Genomic DNA, 20756 nt, shown 5'->3' on the forward strand with positions numbered 1-20756 from the left:
GTATTTTGGAAGGTCTAATCCAGATGGAAAATGTACAATGTCAGGACCCTGAAAAGTACTAATAGGGAGAGGGATCTGGGTATACCGGTCACTGAAAGTGGCAAAGCAGGTGGAGAAGGTTGAAAAAAATCTTCACCTATAAAATCATGTAAGGCAAATCATTCTGCTTTTTATTAGAACATAGAACAGTACAGCACAGAACAGGCCCTTCTGCCCACGATGCTGTGCCGACCATTGATCCTCATGTATGCACCCTCAAATTTCTGTGACCATATGCATGTCCAGCAGTCTCTTAAATGTCCCCAATGACCTTGCTTCCACAACTGCTGCTGGCAACACATTCCATGCTCTCACAACTCTGTGTAAAGAACCCGTCTCTGACATCCCCTCTATACTTTCCTCCAACCAGCTTAAAACTATGACCCCTCGTGTTAGCCATTTCTGTCCTGGGAAATAGTCTCTGGCTATCAACTCTATCTATGCCTCTCATTATCTTGTATACCTCAATTAGATCCCCTCTCCTCCTCCTCTTCTCCAATGAAAGAAGTCCGAGCTCAGTCAACCTCTCTTCATAAGATATTGAGATGATATTCTTTATTCCTTCAGGGATGCAGGTTTTGCTGGTTAGGGCAGGATTTATCGCCCATCTTTAAGTGCCTCTGCGGCAGTGAGGTGACTTCTTGGATAGTTGCAATCTATTTGGTATTCGGAAACCCAAAATACTGTTCTGGGATAGGTTCCAGAAAGTTGTCCACCACTATTCAAACAGGATGCAAGGATGGCAGAGATTGGATCTGATGCACTGGCTTTGGAATCACTTAGTTGTCTATGGTATGGTGCTTCATCTTTTGGCACACAAGTCACCACAGAAACACACAGTACAGAACACGTCTTTTAGCCCATCAGGTCCATGCCCATTTCCCACTTTCCAGCATTTGGCCCAGAGTCTTGAATGTTATGACATTTCAAGTGTTCACCCAGGGACTTTTAAAAAAAATTTCCATTGTTTCCCACCCCAACCATCCTCCCAGGCAGTGTATTCCAGACCCCCATCACCACCTCCTCATTCAAAAAAAATTTAAGTCCCCTCTAAACCTCTGGTTTTTCATCCTAAAACACCGTGTCCCCCTGTTGAAGCTCTTTATACAATGATTACCCCAATTAATGTTCAGAAAGTTGATGTCCCTGAATGTAATTGCCTTACTGTTAATTTTACACACCTCAGTGAATTAACCACATATCTGCCCAATTGCTCACCAAATATTTGCAGGCTTCTAATACAGGCCTAACAGCATGATTGTGCCTTTTTTAATTCCTAAGCTCTGCCCACAAAGCCTCATTCGATATTCAGTCCTCCTTTACTGCAGTAACTGTTCCCTGAATTAATTACCCAACACACCTACACTTTTACACCCTTCCTTGTCTTGCTTGAGATCCTATACCCCAGAAGGTTGAGTTGCTAATCCTGCCCATCCCTCAATTTCATCACAATTCCATCTGTCAATCCACACCTTAAATCATCAAATCAAGCAACACTGGGTCTGGAGTCACATGCAGGAAAAACCAGGTAAGGAAAACAGATTTCTTTCTTAGAGGAACAATGGATTTTTACTATAACTGTCCATCAAACTTTTAATTGCAGAATTTTTTTTGGATTTGGAACTAAGGCCTGCAATGCATTAACTGGGTCACTGGATTACTAGTCCAATGATAATGCCACTAAAGGCTAAAGGGATCAAGGGGTATGGAGCAAAAGCAGGAGCAGGATACTGAAACTGCTAGATCATCCGTATTCATGTTGAATGGTGGCACAGGCTCAAAGGGCCGAATGACCTGCTCTTGCACCTTTTTTCTATATTTCTACAATATCTACCTGCCCTTATCTTGAATAACCAAACATTTTAATGGGATGATTTTCTCAAAGTTATTCCGAAAGCCTTTTGTGTAACCAAATGTTTTTCCATTCCTTACTCTTTCCTCAAGCCCCAACCTCTAGTCTCAGAATATCTTTTTATTAATCTTCATTGCGATCTGATGTTCCCAGCTTACTCAAACAATAAGGATACTCACATTCAAAGTCACTGTCATTATCACCCTCATCTGAGCTGATTTCTGCATAGTTTGGCTTTTCCTTCACTGTACTGCGCTTCCGTTTGTTCATTTTGACACGTTCACAAAGTGGCATTGTAGATTCTATCTCAGCAAGGAGATCAGGGGGCAGCTCCTTCAACACCGATTGGTCAATACCACCTGTAATGAAACAGCAGCACATGGTGTTAAAATGAATTGAAATTACCTAAAGTTATCTGATGGTTAATTTGGAGCCGTTGAAAACAGGTTTCATAGTATGGAAGCCAACAAGCCAACTCAATTTGTTTATGTTCATGATTACGGTGTTATTGTCACTCTACCTATACTATTTAAATCATTTATTGTGGTTTAATGCTGGATTTTATAGTAGAGTTAACACATCAGACAATCCATAAAGCATGGTTTACACAGCACTTCAATTGTGAATCTCTCTTATGAGGAACTGGAATATCTATTTCACAGGTGTCAGGAATTAACAATTAACTTTTCCAGCTGTTAGCAGAGGACTCGTGATGCAGTGGTAGTGAGCCGGCCTCTAAGGCAGCCTGGGATCAAGTCCCAACTGCTCCAGATATATGTAACAACATCTCTGAACAGGGTGATTACAGAATATTCAGATACAGATTATAAGTCAACCTAGAAAAAGGAACCTGAACAATACCTCCTTCTCGATATTCAGTCATCCTCTTCTCCGACTTAACTACCAGCATTTTCAAATTTTGAAAGCAAAAGATTTACTGGGCAAAGTATTATGCAGTCAGATGGCACAGATCAGCAATTGTGTGACTATGTGAAGAATGTTCAGTCCTAAGCGGTCACCTGAATAAATAGGGTATTTTTAAAAAGTGCAGATTCAGGAGCAAAAATTTTCAGTTTTCCTCAGTAAATTCTTATCTGAAGAGAGGTGGCTGCTCAAAGTCTTTGATGTTGTACTCATCAGTTCTAAATTAAAGAGTCCCAATTTTCAAATTATCACAACAACTTTTACTAATGAAGAAAAGGGTGCTGATTGGTTGGCAAGCCTATTGTTTTGTTCATGCCAACAATTCAAATGCAATGGGGAGAGTAGGGTCACAAGCTCCTGGATCATTTACAAAAACTACAAGGCTTCAACATATTTCTCTTGTTTGCAAGAAGTTTTACAGGGCACTGATTAGTCCACAGCTGGGATACCGTGTGCAGTTCATGTTCACCTGACTAAAAAGGAAGGCTGCAACAGCAGTAGAAGGGGGTACCAGAGGAGGTCCACAGGATTTTGGCATAAAAAGGCAACATTTTCCTACCTACCATCAGTTCCGAGGACTGGTCACCGAACCCAAAATGTTAACTGATTTCTCTCCACAGATGCTGCCAGACCTAAGCTTTTCCAGCAATCTGTTTTTTTTTCTATTGGGATGTTGGCAGAGATGGAGAAATTGTGCTATAAGGAGTAACTGTATAAGCTTGGATCTTTTTTTTTAAAAACAGCAAAGATGGGTCAGGGGGAATGATTGAGGTGTATAAGATTATGAGGGGTATGAACAGGGTGGATAGGAAGCAGCTGTTCACTTGGTTAAGCGATCAATCACAAGGGGCATAGTTTTAAGGTAAGAGGCAGGAGATTAACAGGTGACTGAGAGTATACTTTTTCCACTCTGGTGGTGAGAATCTGGAAAGCACCGCCTGGTAGTGGAGCCTGGAAACCTTACAACTTTTAAAAATACTTGGTTGAGCACTTGAACTATCATAATATTCAAGCATATGGGACGAGGCACACTAAAATTGGGGTTAATATGCCTTTAGTCATACCTGTGTCACTGAACTCGAGAGGCTAAAGGGCCTTTTCTGCACTGTCTGACTATGACTAGAAAAGATAGCCAAGAAAAGGAAAAGGAGGGGTGACATTGTCAATTAACAGACAGCATCTGCAACACTGGGGAAAGACAGTGATGCAAAGTGCGTAATTTATACTTATTTTAATATCATTTGAGAGTTTGGACTCTGAACTAGTTGCAAGTAGACTTTAGTCCAAGTGAAGAGGAGGTTTAATAGTCAATTTAGCACTTTTGGAGCCTTGACTTTTTTAAACAAAATACGTGAGATGAGGCCTGGGGAGGTAAAAGGAATTGGTTTGCTTTCACAGAGTTTTACGAACAGAGAAAAAGCATCAAGAAGCTTTGGTTTGCATTCAATTTAGAAGGATTAGGATTTTGTATTTTGCTTAGAAGACGCCATACCTTGGAAAGCTCGCGCATCAGGTTTGCAGAATCACATACATGTTACGTCACAGGAGGCAGCCATTTTGCCCATCAAGTCTGCATCAGTTTTTTGAACCGAGTATTAATCACCTGCAATTTCCCAGTAGCTTTCCGTACTATTTATAGCCAAATCATCATCCAATGCCCTTTTGAATGCCTCAACTGAACAGGTCTCCACTACATTTTCAGACAGAGCATTTCAGTCTAACTACAAGATGAATGAAAAAAAATTCTCACATCACCTTCGCTTCTTGTGCACATCACTTTAAATCTTTGCCCTTTTGTTCTTGCTCCATTGTGAGTTACAACAGCTTCTCCCCATCTACTCTACCCAGCCTGCTCATTTGATTTCATTGTTTTGAAAAACTAAAATGATACAATCCAGAAGAGGCCTTTTGGCCCACCAAGTCTGTCCAGGCAAAAATATACTAATTCTACACTGGTCTAACTTTCCAGCACTTGGCCAAAAGTCTTAAATGTTGTGACAGTTCAAGTGCTCACCTAAATGCTTTTATAAGGCTACCCACCTCAACACCCTTCTATTCATTGCATTTCAGAACCCCACTACCCCAAGGAGGAAAAAAATGTTTCTTCCATTTCCCTTTGAACCTCCTCCCTTTCACCTTAGATGTATATCCCCATGTTATAAGACCACAAAACTAAAATACAGCAGCAGAATGTCGTCATTTGGCCCACTGACCTACTCTGTCATTCGATCATGGTTGATATGCTCTTCAACACCATTTTCCTGTCTGCTCCCTATGATGCCCTTACTTATCAAGAAGCTATCTGACTCTGCCTTACATATATTCAATGGCAGCCTCCATAAGCTTCTGTAGCAATGCAGTCCACAGATTCACCATCCTCTGATTGAGGAAATTCCTCATCTCATTTTCAGGAGGTGGTAAGGAGGGGTGGCGGAGGAGGATTAAAAAAAATTATTGCCTTTTCAACAACTGCTTTCTACCCACCCTGACCATGCTTTTCAATCTTATACACCTCTATCAGAATATCACCTCCCACCTCAACCGCCCCTGCTCCACAGAAAACAGCCCGAGCTTATTCAGGTTCTCTACATTGTTGAAATGCTGCAACCCAGGTAATGTGATGAATTTCCTCTGTATGCCTCCAGTGCAATCACATCCTTATAAGGCAAATCTACATACTCCAGCTCTAGCCTAAAGTCCTGTACAGCTCCAACATATCCTTCTTGCTCTTACAATCAACATTTGAACTGGTAAAGGCAAGTATCACACGCACCTTCCGAACTAAGCTACTGGCTTACGAAGTCAGAATGATTAAATTGAGACTATACTCATCAGAATTTAGTATAACAGACGGGCTCATATAGAATTATAAAATTATTAAGTAAACAGATAAGATAGAAGTTTCCATTGGTGGATGAATCTAGAACTAGGTATCATAACCTCAGAATAAGGGGGTGCAAATTTAGGGCTGAGGTGAGGAGAAACTTCTTTACCCAAAGGTTTGTGAATCTATGGAAATCCCAGCCCAGTGAAGCAGCTGAGGGTACTAGATGGGTAACTGAATCCACAAAAAGATCAGCAGGGTGACTTGGACAGATTGACCAAGTAGGCATGCCTTGCCACGTGATGTTGTTGACTTGGTCACTCACAACCCAAGCTACAAATCTTCACAAGGACCCTAAACGAAGCAAAGGCGATGTGAAAATTTTTTATACAGGGCCTTGGTGAGGCCATACCTTGAATGTTGTGTGCAATTTTGGTCTCCTCGTCTGAGGAAGGACATTCTTGCTATTGAGGGAGTCCAGCGAAGGTTCACCATATTGATTCCCGGTATGGCATGACTGACATACGAGAAACAACTGGAGTGACTGGGCTTGTACTCACCCTGAATGAGAGGAATCTCTCAAGTTTTGAGCAGATTTGTAGCTCAGGTGAGGTTCTGGATGTAAGTTTGCTCGCTGAGCTGGAAGGTTCGTTTTCAGACGGTTCGTCACCATTCTAGGTAACATCATCAGTGAGCCTCCGGTGAAGCACTGGTGTTATGTCCCACTTTGAGCCTACACTACTTGACAGTATGATCATGGCTGCTCATGCAATCTCTGTATCCTATTCCCGTTTTCTCTTCATACCCCTTGGTCCCTATATTTTATTTGCAAGAGCCACATCCAGCTCCTCCTCGAATATACCTAATGAACTGGCCCCAATAGCTTCTGTGGAAGAGAATTCCACAGGCTTACAACTGAAGTGAAGAAATCCTTCCTCATCTTAGCCCTGAATGGTTTACGCCTTATTCTTAGACTGTGACACCTTGTTTTGGACTTCCCCAACATCAGGAACATTCTTCCCAAATCTAGCCTGTCTAGTCCTATCAGGATCAGAGATAATGGGAACTGCAGATGCTGGAGATTCCAAGATAATAAAATGTGAGGCTGGATGAACACAGCAGGCCAAGCAGCATCTCAGGAGCACAAAAGCTGACGTTTCGGGCCTAGACCCTTCATCAGATGCTTGGCCTGCTGTGTTCATCCAGCCTCACATTTTATTATCTTAGTCCTATCAGGATTTTGTGTTTCTGAGAGATTCCGGGATGTAAGTTTGCTCGCTGAGCTGGAAGGTTCGTTTTCAGACGGTTCGTCACCATTCTAGGTAACATCATCAGTGAGCCTCCGGTGAAGCACTGGTGTTATGTCCCACTTTCTATTTATGTGTTTAGGTTTCCTTGGGTTGGTGATGTCATTTCCTAGGAATCACCAACCCAAGGAAACCTAAACACATAAATAGAAAGTGGGACATAACACCAGTGCTTCACCGGAGGCTCACTGATGATGTTACCTAGAATGGTGACGAACCGTCTGAAAACGAACCTTCCAGCTCAGCGAGCAAACTTACATCCCGGAATCTCTCAGAAACACAAAATCCTGATAGGACTAAGATAATAAAATGTGAGGCTGGATGAACACAGCAGGCCAAGCAGCATCTCAGGAGCACAAAAGCTGACGTTTCGGGCCTAGACCCTTCATCTGATGAAGGGTCTAGGCCCGAAACGTCAGCTTTTGTGCTCCTGAGATGCTGCTTGGCCTGCTGTGTTCATCCAGCCTCACATTTTATTATCTTGGAATCTCCAGCATCTGCAGTTCCCATTATCTCTGATCCTGATAGGACTAGACAGGCTAGATTTGGGAAGAATGTTCCTGATGTTGGGGAAGTCCAAAACAAGGTGTCACAGTCTAAGAATAAGGCGTAAACCATTCAGGGCTAAGATGAGGAAGGATTTCTTCACTTCAGTTGTAAGCCTGTGGAATTCTCTTCCACAGAAGCTATTGGGGCCAGTTCATTAGGTATATTCGAGGAGGAGCTGGATGTGGCTCTTGCAAATAAAATATAGGGACCAAGGGGTATGAAGAGAAAACGGGAATAGGATACAGAGATTGCATGAGCAGCCATGATCATACTGTCAAGTAGTGTAGGCTCAAAGGACCAAATGGCCCACATCTGCACCTATTTTCAATGATCTCAGTAAGTGCTGGAGCAGGCTCAATGGGCCAGATGGCCTACTCCTGCTTCTACTTTCTAACCTGCCCTGCCATCTACAGGGATCTGCGCAGAAGCAAAACAAGATTCCTTTGTTTATCTCTGCTTCCTGACATCCTGCTAATCACTGAGTAGTCCCTTATCTGGTTACTTCTTCCAAAATGCATCACAATAATTCCTTCTCAGCTGCCTTCTTTCCACACAGAACAGTCCTAATTTCTCCAATTTGTCCTCATAGCTGAAGTTTCTCATTCCTGGAACATTCTCCCAACTCACTTCTGCACTCGCACCAACGTACTGACATTTTTCTTATGGGAGTAGAAAGTTTTGGAGCATAAGTCTTCAGTAGTGATGCTGGTATACTGTCAGGGCCATAGGCCTTTGCAGCATTCATTTTCTCCAACCGTTTCTTGATATCACGTGGAGTAAATCAAACTGGCTAAAGATTGGCACCCGACGCTGGGGAACACTGGAGGAAGCCATGATAGATCATACACAGCACTTCTGGCTAAAGATTGCTGCGAATGCTTCAGCCTTATTTTTTGTACTGATGTACTGGGCTCTTCTGTCATTAAGGATGGAGATATTTGTAGATTTTCCTCCTCCAGAGTTGTTTAGTTGCCCACCACCGTTCACAGCTGGATATGGCAGGGCCGCAGAGCTCAGATCTGATCTATTGATGGAGAGATCACTTAGCCCTGCCTATCATTTGCTGTTTGGTATGCAAATAGTCCTGTTTGGTACCTTGACCAGGCTGACATTTTCAGGTACAGCTCATGCTATTCCATGCATGCCACCTGCACCCTATTGAGCCAAGGTTCATCTGCTGGCTTGATGGCCATACAGTCACACAGCCTGGAAACAGACTCTGAGATCCAACCTGTCCAAGACAATCAGGTTTCCCTAAGCTAAACTTGTTCCATTTGCCTGCATTGGGCCCATTTCCCTCTAACCCTCATAACCCATTTCCTACTCACGTACCTGTCTAAATGTCTTTTAAATGGTGTAACTGTGTGTGCATCTACCACTTCCCTGGCAGTTCACTCCATACACACACCACTTGGCATGCAGAAAAAGTTTCTCCTCAAATCCATTTTTATTATTTCCCCTCTGACCTTAAAACTATGCCCTCTAATTTTGAATTCCCCTAACCAAGGGAAACTACCTTTGCTATTCACCTTATCTATGCTTCGCATGATTTATGAACCTCTACAAGGACATTGTTCAGCCTTCAAAGCTCCATGGAAAAACAAAAGTCCCAGCCTATCCAGCATCTCCTTACAACTCAAAGCCTCTCGTCACTGTTGCATATCTTTTCTGCACCCTTTCCAATTTAATAACATCCATCTAATTACAACACCACCAGAACTGTGTGCATGTCTCCAAAGGTGGCTTCACCAACATCATACAGCCACAGAGCACAGAATCAAGGCATTCCAATCCAGCCAGTCCATGCCAACCATAATCCGAAACTAAATGAGTCCACCCTGCCTACAGTTGATCTATATCCCTCCAAACATTTCAACATTGCAAATGTACCCACATCCATCTCTGCCACTGGAATTTCATTCCCTGCACAAGCCGCCGTGTAAGAAAAAAATGCCCTCATGTCTTTTTCAAAATCTTGCTCCTCTAACTGTAAAAATGCCATTTCGTCTTCAAACCCTACAACTTAGGGGGAAAAGACACCTGCCATTCACCTCAACTATACCCCTCACAATTTTATAAACCTTCATATAGTCACCTCTCAACCTCCCAAGTTCCAAAGAAACAAGCCCCAGCCCATACAACCTCTTCTCACAATTCAAATACTCCACTCCCAGCAACATTCTGGTAAAACTTCTCTGGACCCTCTCCAACTTAACATTCTTTCTTATAACAGGGTGCATACAACTGTACACAGTACTCCAAAAGTAGCCTCACCAATGTCTTGTAACAACGTCAACAGAACACCCAAACTCCTATACTCCTCACCTACCGCTTCTTTCCATTGATCTTTCCTGAAAATTGGATAACACTGCACGTTGAATTCCCATCCTTGGTCAGCCTGGAACCAGGTCTCCACAATCCTAATTACATCACATCCATTAATAACTATCTGCACAGTTAATTTATCCATCTTATTACAAATGTTCCTCGCATGGACAGACAGCCTTTAAGCTCATTATTTTAGACATTTGTCCTTACAATATAATGCGGCCCTTTCTGATTTTTGTCTTTAATTTCTCTGTCTTCCACTTTTCCCCTTATTGTCATTTGTTTCTGTTCCCACTTTACTTCCTTCTGACTTCCATCATTGGCTCCCACCCCACCTGCCATATTAGTTTAAACCCTCTCCATCAGTAGAAGCAAATTTTCTGGTGGCAAGAACAGGAAAGCAGATTACTATCTAAATGGAGTCAAGTTAGGTAAAGGGGAAGTTCAACAAGATCTGGGTGTTCTTGTACATCAGTCAATGAAAGCAAGCGTGCAGGTACAGCAGGCAGTGAAGAAAGCTAATAGCATGCTGGCCTTCATAACAAGGGGAATTGAGTAGAGGAGCAAAGAGGTCCTTCTGCAGCTGTACAGGGCCCTGGTGAGACCGCACCTGGAGTATTGTGTGCAGTTTTAGTCTCCAAATTTGAGGAAGGACGTTCTGGCTATTGAGGGAGTGCAGCGTAGGTTCACGAGGTCAATTCCTGGAATGGCGGGACTATCATATGTTGAAAGATTGGAGCGACTTGCCTTGTATACACTTGAGTTTAGAAGGATGAGAGGGGATCTGATTGAGACGTATAAGATTATTAAGGGATTGGACAATCTGGAGGCAGGAAGTATGTTCCCGTTGATGGGCGAGTCCAGAACCAGAGGACACAGTTTAAAAATAAGGGGTAGGCCATTTAGAACAGAGTTGAGGAGAAACTTCTTCACCTGAGAGTAGTAGATATATGGAATGCTCTGCCCCAGAAGGCAGTGGAGGCCAACTCTCTGGATACTTCCAAGAAAGAGATAGATAGAGCTCTTAAAGATAGTGGAATCAAGGGTTATGGGGATAAGGCAGGAACAGGATACTGTTTGTGGGTGATCGGCCATGATCATAATGAATAGTGGTGCTGGCTTGAAGGGCTGAATGGCCTACTCCTGCACCTATTGTCACCCTAGGACACTGGCTCCAGTCCTGCCCAGGTGCAGATCATCCAGATGGTACTGATTGCACCTGCCCCAGAACCAGTTCTGATGTCCATGAATTTGAATCCCTCCCTTTTACACCATCCTTCAAGCCATGCATTCGTCTTAGCTATTCTGCCATTCCTACTCTGACCAGCACGTGGCACTGGTAGCAATGCTGAGATTACCACCTTTGATGTCCTACTTTTTACGTTGAAATCCTAACTCCCTAAATTCAACTTGTCAGACGTCATCCCACATTTTACTTACATCATTGGTGCCTTTATGCACCATGGCATCTGGCTGAATACTCCCCTCCCTCCAGAATGCCCTGCATCTGCTCAGAGACATGACCACGGCAGATGGTTGAATTTGAATTCAATGAGCCAAAAAAGTGGATGACATTTGTAATCTTTCAATCCTGAAGAATCATTCCAGAATCTGTAGAATTTTCAAAGGTAATCAACAAATTATTGGCTATCCTATAATCATCACCATCAATATTCTGGCACGTAGTCAAGTCCTGGGGAATTATCAACTTTCAGCCCATTAATTTCCCCAGTACAATCATCTTACTAAAATCAATTTCTTTCAACTCCTCATTCTCCCTAGCTATATGGACCCCTGGTTTGGTAGATTTATTGCATTTTCATCCATGAAAATAGACAAAGTAATCAAAAACAAAGTTGCCTCAGTCTTCTCCCCTCGGTCCAATCTCTACCCACATACATCCATGATTCATCTGATGCCTTACGCCAGTTTCAAAACTTCCAGTTTACCGGCTACAGCCATGTCCTCTTCCCAATGGATGTGCAATCCCTTACACATCCGTTCCCCACCAGGAGGCTCTTAGGGCTCTCCATTTCTTCCTGGACCAAAGACCTGAGCCATCCCCACCCGCCGCCACCCTCCTCCGCTTGTCCTCACCCTCAACAACTTCTCTTTCAAACTGCTCTCATTTTCTGCAGGGAAGAGGGGTTGCCATGGTTAACCACATGGACCCTAGCTATGCCTGTCTCTTCATGGGGTACATGGAACATTCCTTGTTCCAGTCCTATTCCAGCCCCCACCCACAACTCTTTCTCTGATACATTAATAATATTGTCGGTGCTGCTTCCCTTTCTTGTCTGGAATTGGAAAACTTCATCAATTTTGCCTCCAATTTCCACCCTGCCCTCACTTTCACCTGGTCTATCTCTGACTCCTCCCTTCCCTTCCTCAACATTTCTGTTCCCATTTCTGGGGATAGAATGGCCTCTAATATCCATTACAAACCCACTGACTCCCACAGCTACCTGGATTATAAATCCTCACACCACACTTCCTGTAAAGACTCCATCCCATTCTCTCTTTTCCTCAGTCTCCGTTGTAATGTTCAGATGAGGCCAACTTCGACAAGGAAGTCTCAGAAACATCCACCTTCTTCTTCCTCAATTGATGTTTCCCCATCTCTGTTGTTGGCAGGGCCCTCAAACAGGTCTGACCCACCTCCCGCACTTCCACCCTCACCCCTTCTCTTCCCTCCCACAACAGTCTTAGGGTTCCCATTATCCTTACCTACCATCCCACCAGCATCCACATCCAGAAGATCGTCAGACACCATTTCTGCCACCTCCAGCAAGATGCCACCACCAGACACATATTCCCCTCCCCTTCCTTGTCCGCCTTCCACGGGAACCATTACCTCTAGGACACCCTAGTCCACACTTCCTTCACACCAAACACCTCGCCACAGCCCTACAACACCTTTCCCTCTAACCGGCGAAGGTGCAAAACCTGCCCATTTACCTCCTCCCTCCCCAGTATCCAAGGGCCCAAACATACCTTCTAGCTGAAGCAACACTCCACCTGCACTTCCCAGAATCTAGTCTACTGCATTCGCTGCTCACAATGTGGTATCCTCTACACTGGGGAAACAAAGCGTAGACTTGGTGACCGCTTTGCAGAATACCTACATTCTAGTCGCAAAAAAGACCGTGAATTAGCTGTTACCTCCCACTTCAATGCACAACGCTGCTCCCTAGCCAACATTTAATCAGTTCTGAGGAAGGGTCACTGGACCCAAAACTTTAACCGTTTTCTCCTTCACAGATGCTGCCAGACCTGCTGAGCTTTTCCAGCAACTTTGTTTTTGTTCCTGATTTACAGCATCCGCAGTAATCATTTGGCTTCTCTGTCATTTTACTATTCCCTATTATAAATGCTCCAGACACTTCCTGTAATGGGCCCATATTCATTTCAACCAAACTTTTCCTTTCTGCAAGCCTATAGAAGCTTTCACAGTCCATTTTTAATTGTTAAACTGCATTCATATCTTACTCTCCTTTTTTCCTTAAGTTTCTTAGTGCTCCTTTGACATATTCTAAAACCTCCCTTTCCTCAGATTTACTGCTATTTCTGGCAACTTTACAGCCCTTTCACTGTGAATTTTAATCCTGAACTAGCTACAGTTCACGGGCTAGGTTGAGTGGCCTCCTTCTGCACTGTAATAACTTTGCGATTCTGTTTTCCTTTGTTCATAAAAGGTGGACTCAGTAGATGGAATTCAACAATCAGTAAATTAAAGCCTTTTTGTAGAAAGATTGAAAAGATCTAAGTCAAATGGCCCAATTTTAAGAAGGTATTTTTGGGAGTGTTCTACAACAACAAAAATCTGGGGCGTAGGCGCACAAACCTTTGAAACTGATTGAATAAATCACCAGAATAATTAACACGCATTTTAAATTCTATGCTCCATAAATGAAAAGGAGCCGAAAAACCATTAACTTGTGCTAAAGCTACTACTGGAATTGAGTAAAAACTAGACATCACACTTTTAAAAACACATTAAGGGTTTGGATGAAGTTTACTGGAATGGATCAACCAGTTCCAGCGATGGTCATAACAAATGGCAAAACAACCTCGACAGATCACACAGTCAATAAACAAAGCAAAAAAGACTGCATGCTGAAAATCAGAAACAAAATCTGAAACTGCCTGAAAAATTTAAAGGCCTGGCAGCATCTGTGGAGTTAAAGCTGAATTAACATTTCAGGTCCTGTGACCCTTGTTTGGATCTGATTGTAGATGAGAATATATATGTATATATGCTAAAGAATGGGTCGGGGCGGCGGGGGGGGGGGGGGGGGTGGTGGAGGATGGCAACGGATAAATGATAGGTGGAAATGGAGCCCAGACAGACAGATAAAAACAGAGTTGGGTAGACAAAGGAGTGTTTTTTTAAAAAGAAATGAAGAACTGGAGATGCTGAAAAATAAAATAAAAACAAACTGGTGGAAAAACTCAGCAGGTCTGGCAGCATCTGCACAGAGAAAGCCTAATTAACATTTCAGGTCCAATGTCCCTTCTTTAGAGGGAAAGGGGTAAATAGCTATAAAATCTATAATAATCTATTGCATGTAAGATTACTGTTGCAGGGATACACTGGACAATGACATCATTCTCTGGTCTAAGGACAGAAATGCTAAGAAATCAGAGGTGCTCAAAAATCATGAGTTGTTTAACTGTTTTCAATTGCTCATGGCAATAATCAGAAGGTACAGATCGAAACTGATTGGTTGAAGAACAAAGGTCGGTAGGAGTAATGTCTTTACACAGCAATTCATAATTTGGTACTCACTAGTCAACTGGGTGATAAATAAATACAAGTTTAAAAAGCATAGTACCTAAGCAGAATGTGGATTTAAAACAATATAGGCATAGAAGAGAAAGCATGCAAAATGATTACTAACACTAGAAAGAAACATCTGTTTTTGGGGTGAGGACTGGGGATGTGACAATCCTACGGGATGGTACATTTAAAAGCCATGGTGAAGCACATCACAAAGCAAATGTTCGGCTAGGTTTTTCTATAGGCTGCTATATTAACATTGAGCCACTGGAGGGTGCTCCTGCATTACTGAAGGGATCTTTTTTCAAATTCATTCATGCTGACTAGGCCAGCATTCATTGCCCATCTCTGATTGCCCAGAGGGCAGTTATGAGTCAACCACATTGTAGCCACATGTAGTCTAGACCAGGTAAGGATGGAAGTTTCCTTAGCCTAAAGGACATTAGTAACCATGTGTTTTATTTCCCAACAACTGGCAATTGATTCATGGTCGTCACTAGACAATTAATTCCAGATATTTATTGAATCCAGCTGCTGCGGTGGAATTCAAACTCGGATCCCAAGAACATTACCTTGATCTCTGGATTAACAGTCCAGTGACAATACCACTAGGCCACTGCCTCCCTAGATGTACCAGAGATGAAATATATCCTTACAAATGACATCAAAAATAAACAAGCTATACATAAAACTTGAAAAGACCTTATCCCAACTAAACACATTATAAAAAGCAACATTACCTTTACTTGGCTTGGAGGGCAATCGACTCTTCGATTTGCTGGAACTTCTTGATGCATTTTTGTCTTCATTATCCTTGATAAATTTCTGCACTTCATCAAAGGGCAACTTATGAAGAACCACAACAGGTTTGATTACTTTCTTCAGGTCCTCCACTAGATCCATCTTTTCCACTTTCAACTTTAATTCATTTTTATCCACTGACTTTCTCAATTCCTTCTGCTCATTACAAACATTACCATCTTTATCTCGCTTAATTTTTGGAATTACAAAGTTTTTTAGTGCATTGGACCTTCCTCCCCCCAGTAGATAGCTGGGGAACTTTTCTTTGTCAGAAAGTGTGTTCAGTGTCTCCGGTTTCACTTTGCTCCCCTCCGATCTTCGCTCATCCCTATCCTTACTGCTCAATGATCCTGCTGAAACATCTGATCTTCTACTCTGTTTCAATGCTGTTCGATCTTTCATTTCAGACTTTATTTTTCCAGACTCCCTGTTATCCTGTTTGACCCTTGGGCTTTCTGACCGCAACCGGTGTTCCTCTGGTGAACGCCGCTCACTTCGGTCACCACGATCTCCTCGATCCCCTAAATCAGAACGTGCTTTTTTTTCTATTTTCACTGATTTTGAACAGTCTGTCTGGTTATTTTTAGGAGTCTCATTTCGAGGTGGTTTGCAATCAGACTCATTTTTTATTAATTTTGGTGTATCTGGTCTCCTGACTTTTGATGCATCTAGTTTTCCTCGCTCACAATCATTTTTTTCATCTGACTTCTGTTTCTGGGTTTCCTGATTCAGCTCTCGCTTGTCTTTGGGAATGTCTGAACTCTGTCGTCCCTCATGGCGTGGCTTTGGCGTTTCTGATCGACTCTCAGCTTTCATTCTTGTATGTTCAGATTTACCCTCATGCTTGTGTTTAGATATTTCGAGTCTTTTTTCTGGAGTTGCTTTAGCCACATCTCGCCTGTTGTCATGTTTTCCCTTCGGTGTCTCAGGTCGGATCTCACTTTTCTGTTTTGGAGTTTCTGGTCTAGGTTTGATCACATCAGGCCTGCTGGTGTCTTTTTGCCCTTCATTTTCAGATTTTCTCCTTGAAATATCTGGGTGATTTTCTGGCTTAGGCTTTAATACCCCCAATGTATCATCTTGCCGCATTAATGACACTTCAGTACTCTGCCGTACTAACTCCAAAGACTTTTTCACATTTTCTGAATCTAAAGGAGGGGCTGCCTGTCCATCAGTTCTTCCTGCATGTTGTAGATCAATACTGACCAAAAGCGCAGGTCTATTTGCGCCACTCCCACCTCCTCCAGCTGTCTCTTGAGGAAATGAGTCTTGTTTCCGTTTCTTTAAGGGTTTGTCTGAAACAAAGAAAATATTGAAAATCACTTATGTACTTGCACAATGTAAGATGCTATCTTAAGACACAGCAATGGATCAGCCAGAAACTGAACCACTCCAGAACCACTAACAAGTAGCTCAGATTAATTACATCACATTTGAGGAAACGTGTTCCATTTCAAACATCAAGCTAAGTACTGGAAACAAGTATTTATATCAAGGGTTAATGATGATAGGTTTAGTAGTCTTTTGATTTTACAAGCTTTGGATTATGTGACAACATAGCCCATAATGTTGCAATATGAGCTAACCAAGCTACTTCGCTATTTGTTATAGAAAATACCTTTTAACCTACAAAGCAAATAAGAGGTAAAGCATATCTTAAGGGTGCGATAATCCAGGAAAGCATTGTACAAGCCAATGGAATTTACAGGTTTATGTCATTAAGTTACTAAGTACAAACTCACTCTACATGTCTTAAAGTTGCACCATGTTTAGACAGTGCCCAGTCTATGACCCTTTACTTTGAAAATCCATGCTAATTAGGTTCATAAGTATTATACAGTGCTTCATCGCATTAAACATATGTGCATTTGTAAAATATCTACAGAGATTCTTCATGCAAAATCGGACACTGTGGGATGACTCTAGGGCAACAATTCTAGTAAGAATAAAAGTCAACACTAAGTAGAACAATTAGCGTATGTACGTTTCACATTGGTGTTATGATCTTTAACAGGAGGGTTTCAGTTAAGTATAATTATGGCCAGAGAGAAAGCACCCAAGCAGAATAAGTGAAAAATAGATTTAGTCATTGTAAACTAGATATAACAAGCTTTTTTTTTTATAAAGCTGAGTAACATACAATTTAATGGTTAATCACGTGTGGGAATAAAGGCATGCGAAGCTCATCAACATTTAAATACCATTGCTGAAATGAATTTCATAAAGCTCATTGATAGTCGTTAACAGAGACTGCCTCCACTGACAAATGCTACTGGTGTTGATCTAACGACCAGTGCTAACAGACAGTGCAGACATGATCAACTGAATAGATTTTTTCTGCCCGTAACAACAGAGATTAATTTAATAAAAGGCAGCAGCCAATTTGGATACAGAAAATTTTTAATGGGACAATAATACCACATTTTGCTTTGTGAACATGAAACCTTGTGACTCACGTAGGAGTGCTATCAATTGAATCATAGCTAGCATAATTAATATCAAGCACTATCCCTGGTAAATCAAATACAGCAGCAGAACCAACCTAAGAAATTAGAGCAGAGACCATACAGACCCTTAGGCATGTTCTGCATTCAATATGATCAAGACTGACTTTCTACCTCAACTTCACTTTCCCACCAACTCCCCATTTTTTTTTGGAGAGAAGAAATTTCTCATCTCAGTGCTAAATGATCAACGATCCTATCAAGCCACTTCAGAATCTTGTCCGTTTCTGCGAGATCACTTGTCGTTCTTTTATAGTCCAGAGGATATATTTCCTCAGTCTATCACAGGACATCTCTCCCATCTACTGAATCTTTCACCTCCAAAACAAGAATATCAGATGACCAGAGAAATGTGAGGTAATGAGGTAAGACTTACAAGATCCTTGCATTAATAAATACAGGCACAGATAATGAATGCTAGGAAGTGACGCTACATGTCTACAAATTGTTGGTCAGACCACAGCTGATGTATTGTTTTCAGTTCTTTGAGCACCTTATTCAAGAAAGGAGGGCGGCACGGGGGGAGCTTGGGGGAGGGGGTGGCGGGGGGAGGGAGCCAGGGAGGAGCAGCGCCGGAGGAGAGCTGGCATCGCTGGCTAAGCAGCATTCATTTCCCATCTCTAAGTGTCCAGAGGGCAGATAAGAGTCAACCATATTGCTATGGGTTTGGATCACAGAGTCCAGACTGGGTAAGTTTGGCAGTTTCTCTCCCTAAATGATATTAGTGAGCCAGATGAGTTTTCCAACAATCAACAATGTATTCAGTCATCATTAGACTCAATTCCAGATATTTATTGAATTCAAATACCATCATTTGCCATGGAGAGATTCGAACCCAGGTACTCAGAACATAATCTGGGTCTCCAGATTAACAGTCCTCCAACAATGCCACTATGCTAGCGCCTCCCCATTGCCCTTGCAAAGGTGGTGGTCAGCTGTCTTCCTCAGCCACTGCAGTCCATATGCGGTAGGCTGACCCACAAAGCTCTTAGGGTGGGAATTTCAGGATTTTGATTCCAACAACAGCAAAGGAACGGTGATATATTTTCAAGTTTGAATGGCGAGCGGCTTGGAGTAGAATTTGAAGGTGGCAGCATTCCCATGTATCTGCTTTGTCCTTCTCGATGGAAGTGGTCATGGACAGAACTGTCTAAGCATCTTCAGTGTATTGCTGCAGTGCATCGCGTAGAGGCACTGATGCTATTGAATGTTGGTGGAGGAGGGAGTAGATGTTTGTGGATCTGAATGGTATCAAGCTTCTTGAGAATTATGCTAGGAGTAAGAGATTTTAGGTGCAAAGAAAAATTAGAGAAATTAGCCTCATTCTTTTTGGTATGGATAAGATTCAGAGATGACCTTGAGGTCATAGAGATATACGTCACAGAAACGGACACTTAAGTCCAACCCCATCCATGCCGACCAAATTTTCCAAACGAAACTACTTCTACTTGCCTGTGTTTTGCCCATAACCTTCTGAGCCTTTCCTATTTATGTACCTATCCAATTTTTTGTTTTACATTTTTTTTTAAAAACCATACCTACATCTACCACTTCCTCTGGCAATTGATTCCACAAATGAGCCATGAGAGAGAAAAATTGCCCTTCAGGTCGCTTTAAAATCCTTCTCACCTTAAAAATATGTCCCCTAGCTTTGAATTCCTCCATCTTATGAAAAGATCTTTGTTATTTACCTTATCTATGCCCCTCATGATTTTATAAATCTCTAAGGCCCCCCTCAACCTCCTATGCTCCCTTGAAAGTAGTAGTCCCAGCCTACCCAGCATCACCTTATAATTCAAAACCTCCAACCCCATTAGCTGCTACTATAGCTAGGGGTCATGATTACAAGATGGTCAGCAAGAGAGCTTGGAATGAGATGAACAAAATCTTCTTTACTGAGAATCGACAGGATCTGGAACGTGCTGCCTTGCAAAGTGGTGGAAGTGGATTCCAGAGGTTTCTAAAGACAGTGGAAAATATATTTGCAAGTTGATGAATTTAGAGGGCTGCAGAACGGGACTACCTGGATAACTCTTTCAGCAGCCAAAAGGACTCCTGTACTGTAAAATTCTATGATTCAATATCCTTCTGTAACCATGGAGTCCAAACCCCATTTGTGCTAGATAAAAAGCAAAAGAACTGCAGATGCTGTAAGTCAGGAACAAAAACAAAAACAAAAACAGCAACTTTGTTTTTGTTCCCATTTGTGCCAGGACACCCTTTTTCATGTGCTCCAATCCCATTTCAACAAAAACCAAAATGTCATGTACTTTCTTACAGGCTGTAGAAAGCAGGAGCATCATGCCATACAGTCTTGAGACTGCTTCATCATTCAACATAATCGTGGCTGATCATCCAACTCTACACCCTGCTCCTGATTTCTCCCTGTATCCTTTGATCCCTTTAGCCTATGACCTATATCTATCTCCTTGAAAACATTCAATATTTTGGCCTCAACCACTTTATGGCTGAAAATTCCACAGGCACACCAGTTTCTGGGTGGCTATTTCTCTTCATTTCAATCCTAAAAGCCCTACCCTGGCCTATAATGCCTGGATCTGGACTCCCCACTCATCCCTCCTCTATTTATCCTGTTTCATCCTGTTAGAATGGTATAGGTTTCTATAATGAGATTCCCATCACTCCCCCTCATTCTTCTAAGCGCCAATGAATCAGGGATAGCACAGGGAACTTGTGTGTGGAGTCTGAGGTGGTAGGGGAAGCCCTAAATGAGTTTTTTGCTTCTGTCTTTACGAAAGAAACGAACTTTGTAGTTGATGAAACCTTTGAAGAGCAGGTGTGCATGCTGGAATGGATAGAGATAGAGGAAGCTGATGTGCTGAAAATT

General features: G+C 42.2%; 1 protein-coding gene across 4 annotated transcripts in view; it reads right to left on the reverse strand.

Annotated features, from left to right (window-relative positions):
• Positions 1–20756, reverse strand: part of LOC125450882 (nipped-B-like protein) — a 510140-nt gene that overhangs the window by 322208 nt on the left and 167176 nt on the right. For all 4 annotated transcript variants that reach the window (XM_059644995.1, XM_059644996.1, XM_059644997.1 and 1 more), the window contains 2 exons: positions 15344–16699; positions 2071–2250 (listed from right to left, as the gene is read on the reverse strand). In XM_059644995.1, the coding sequence (XP_059500978.1) occupies positions 2071–2250; positions 15344–16699 (1536 nt within the window). The remainder of the gene's footprint in view (positions 1–2070; positions 2251–15343; positions 16700–20756) is intronic.

This window comes from Stegostoma tigrinum, chromosome 3 (genome assembly GCF_030684315.1).
Source record: "Stegostoma tigrinum isolate sSteTig4 chromosome 3, sSteTig4.hap1, whole genome shotgun sequence".
NCBI classification, from domain to species: domain Eukaryota; kingdom Metazoa; phylum Chordata; class Chondrichthyes; order Orectolobiformes; family Stegostomatidae; genus Stegostoma; species Stegostoma tigrinum.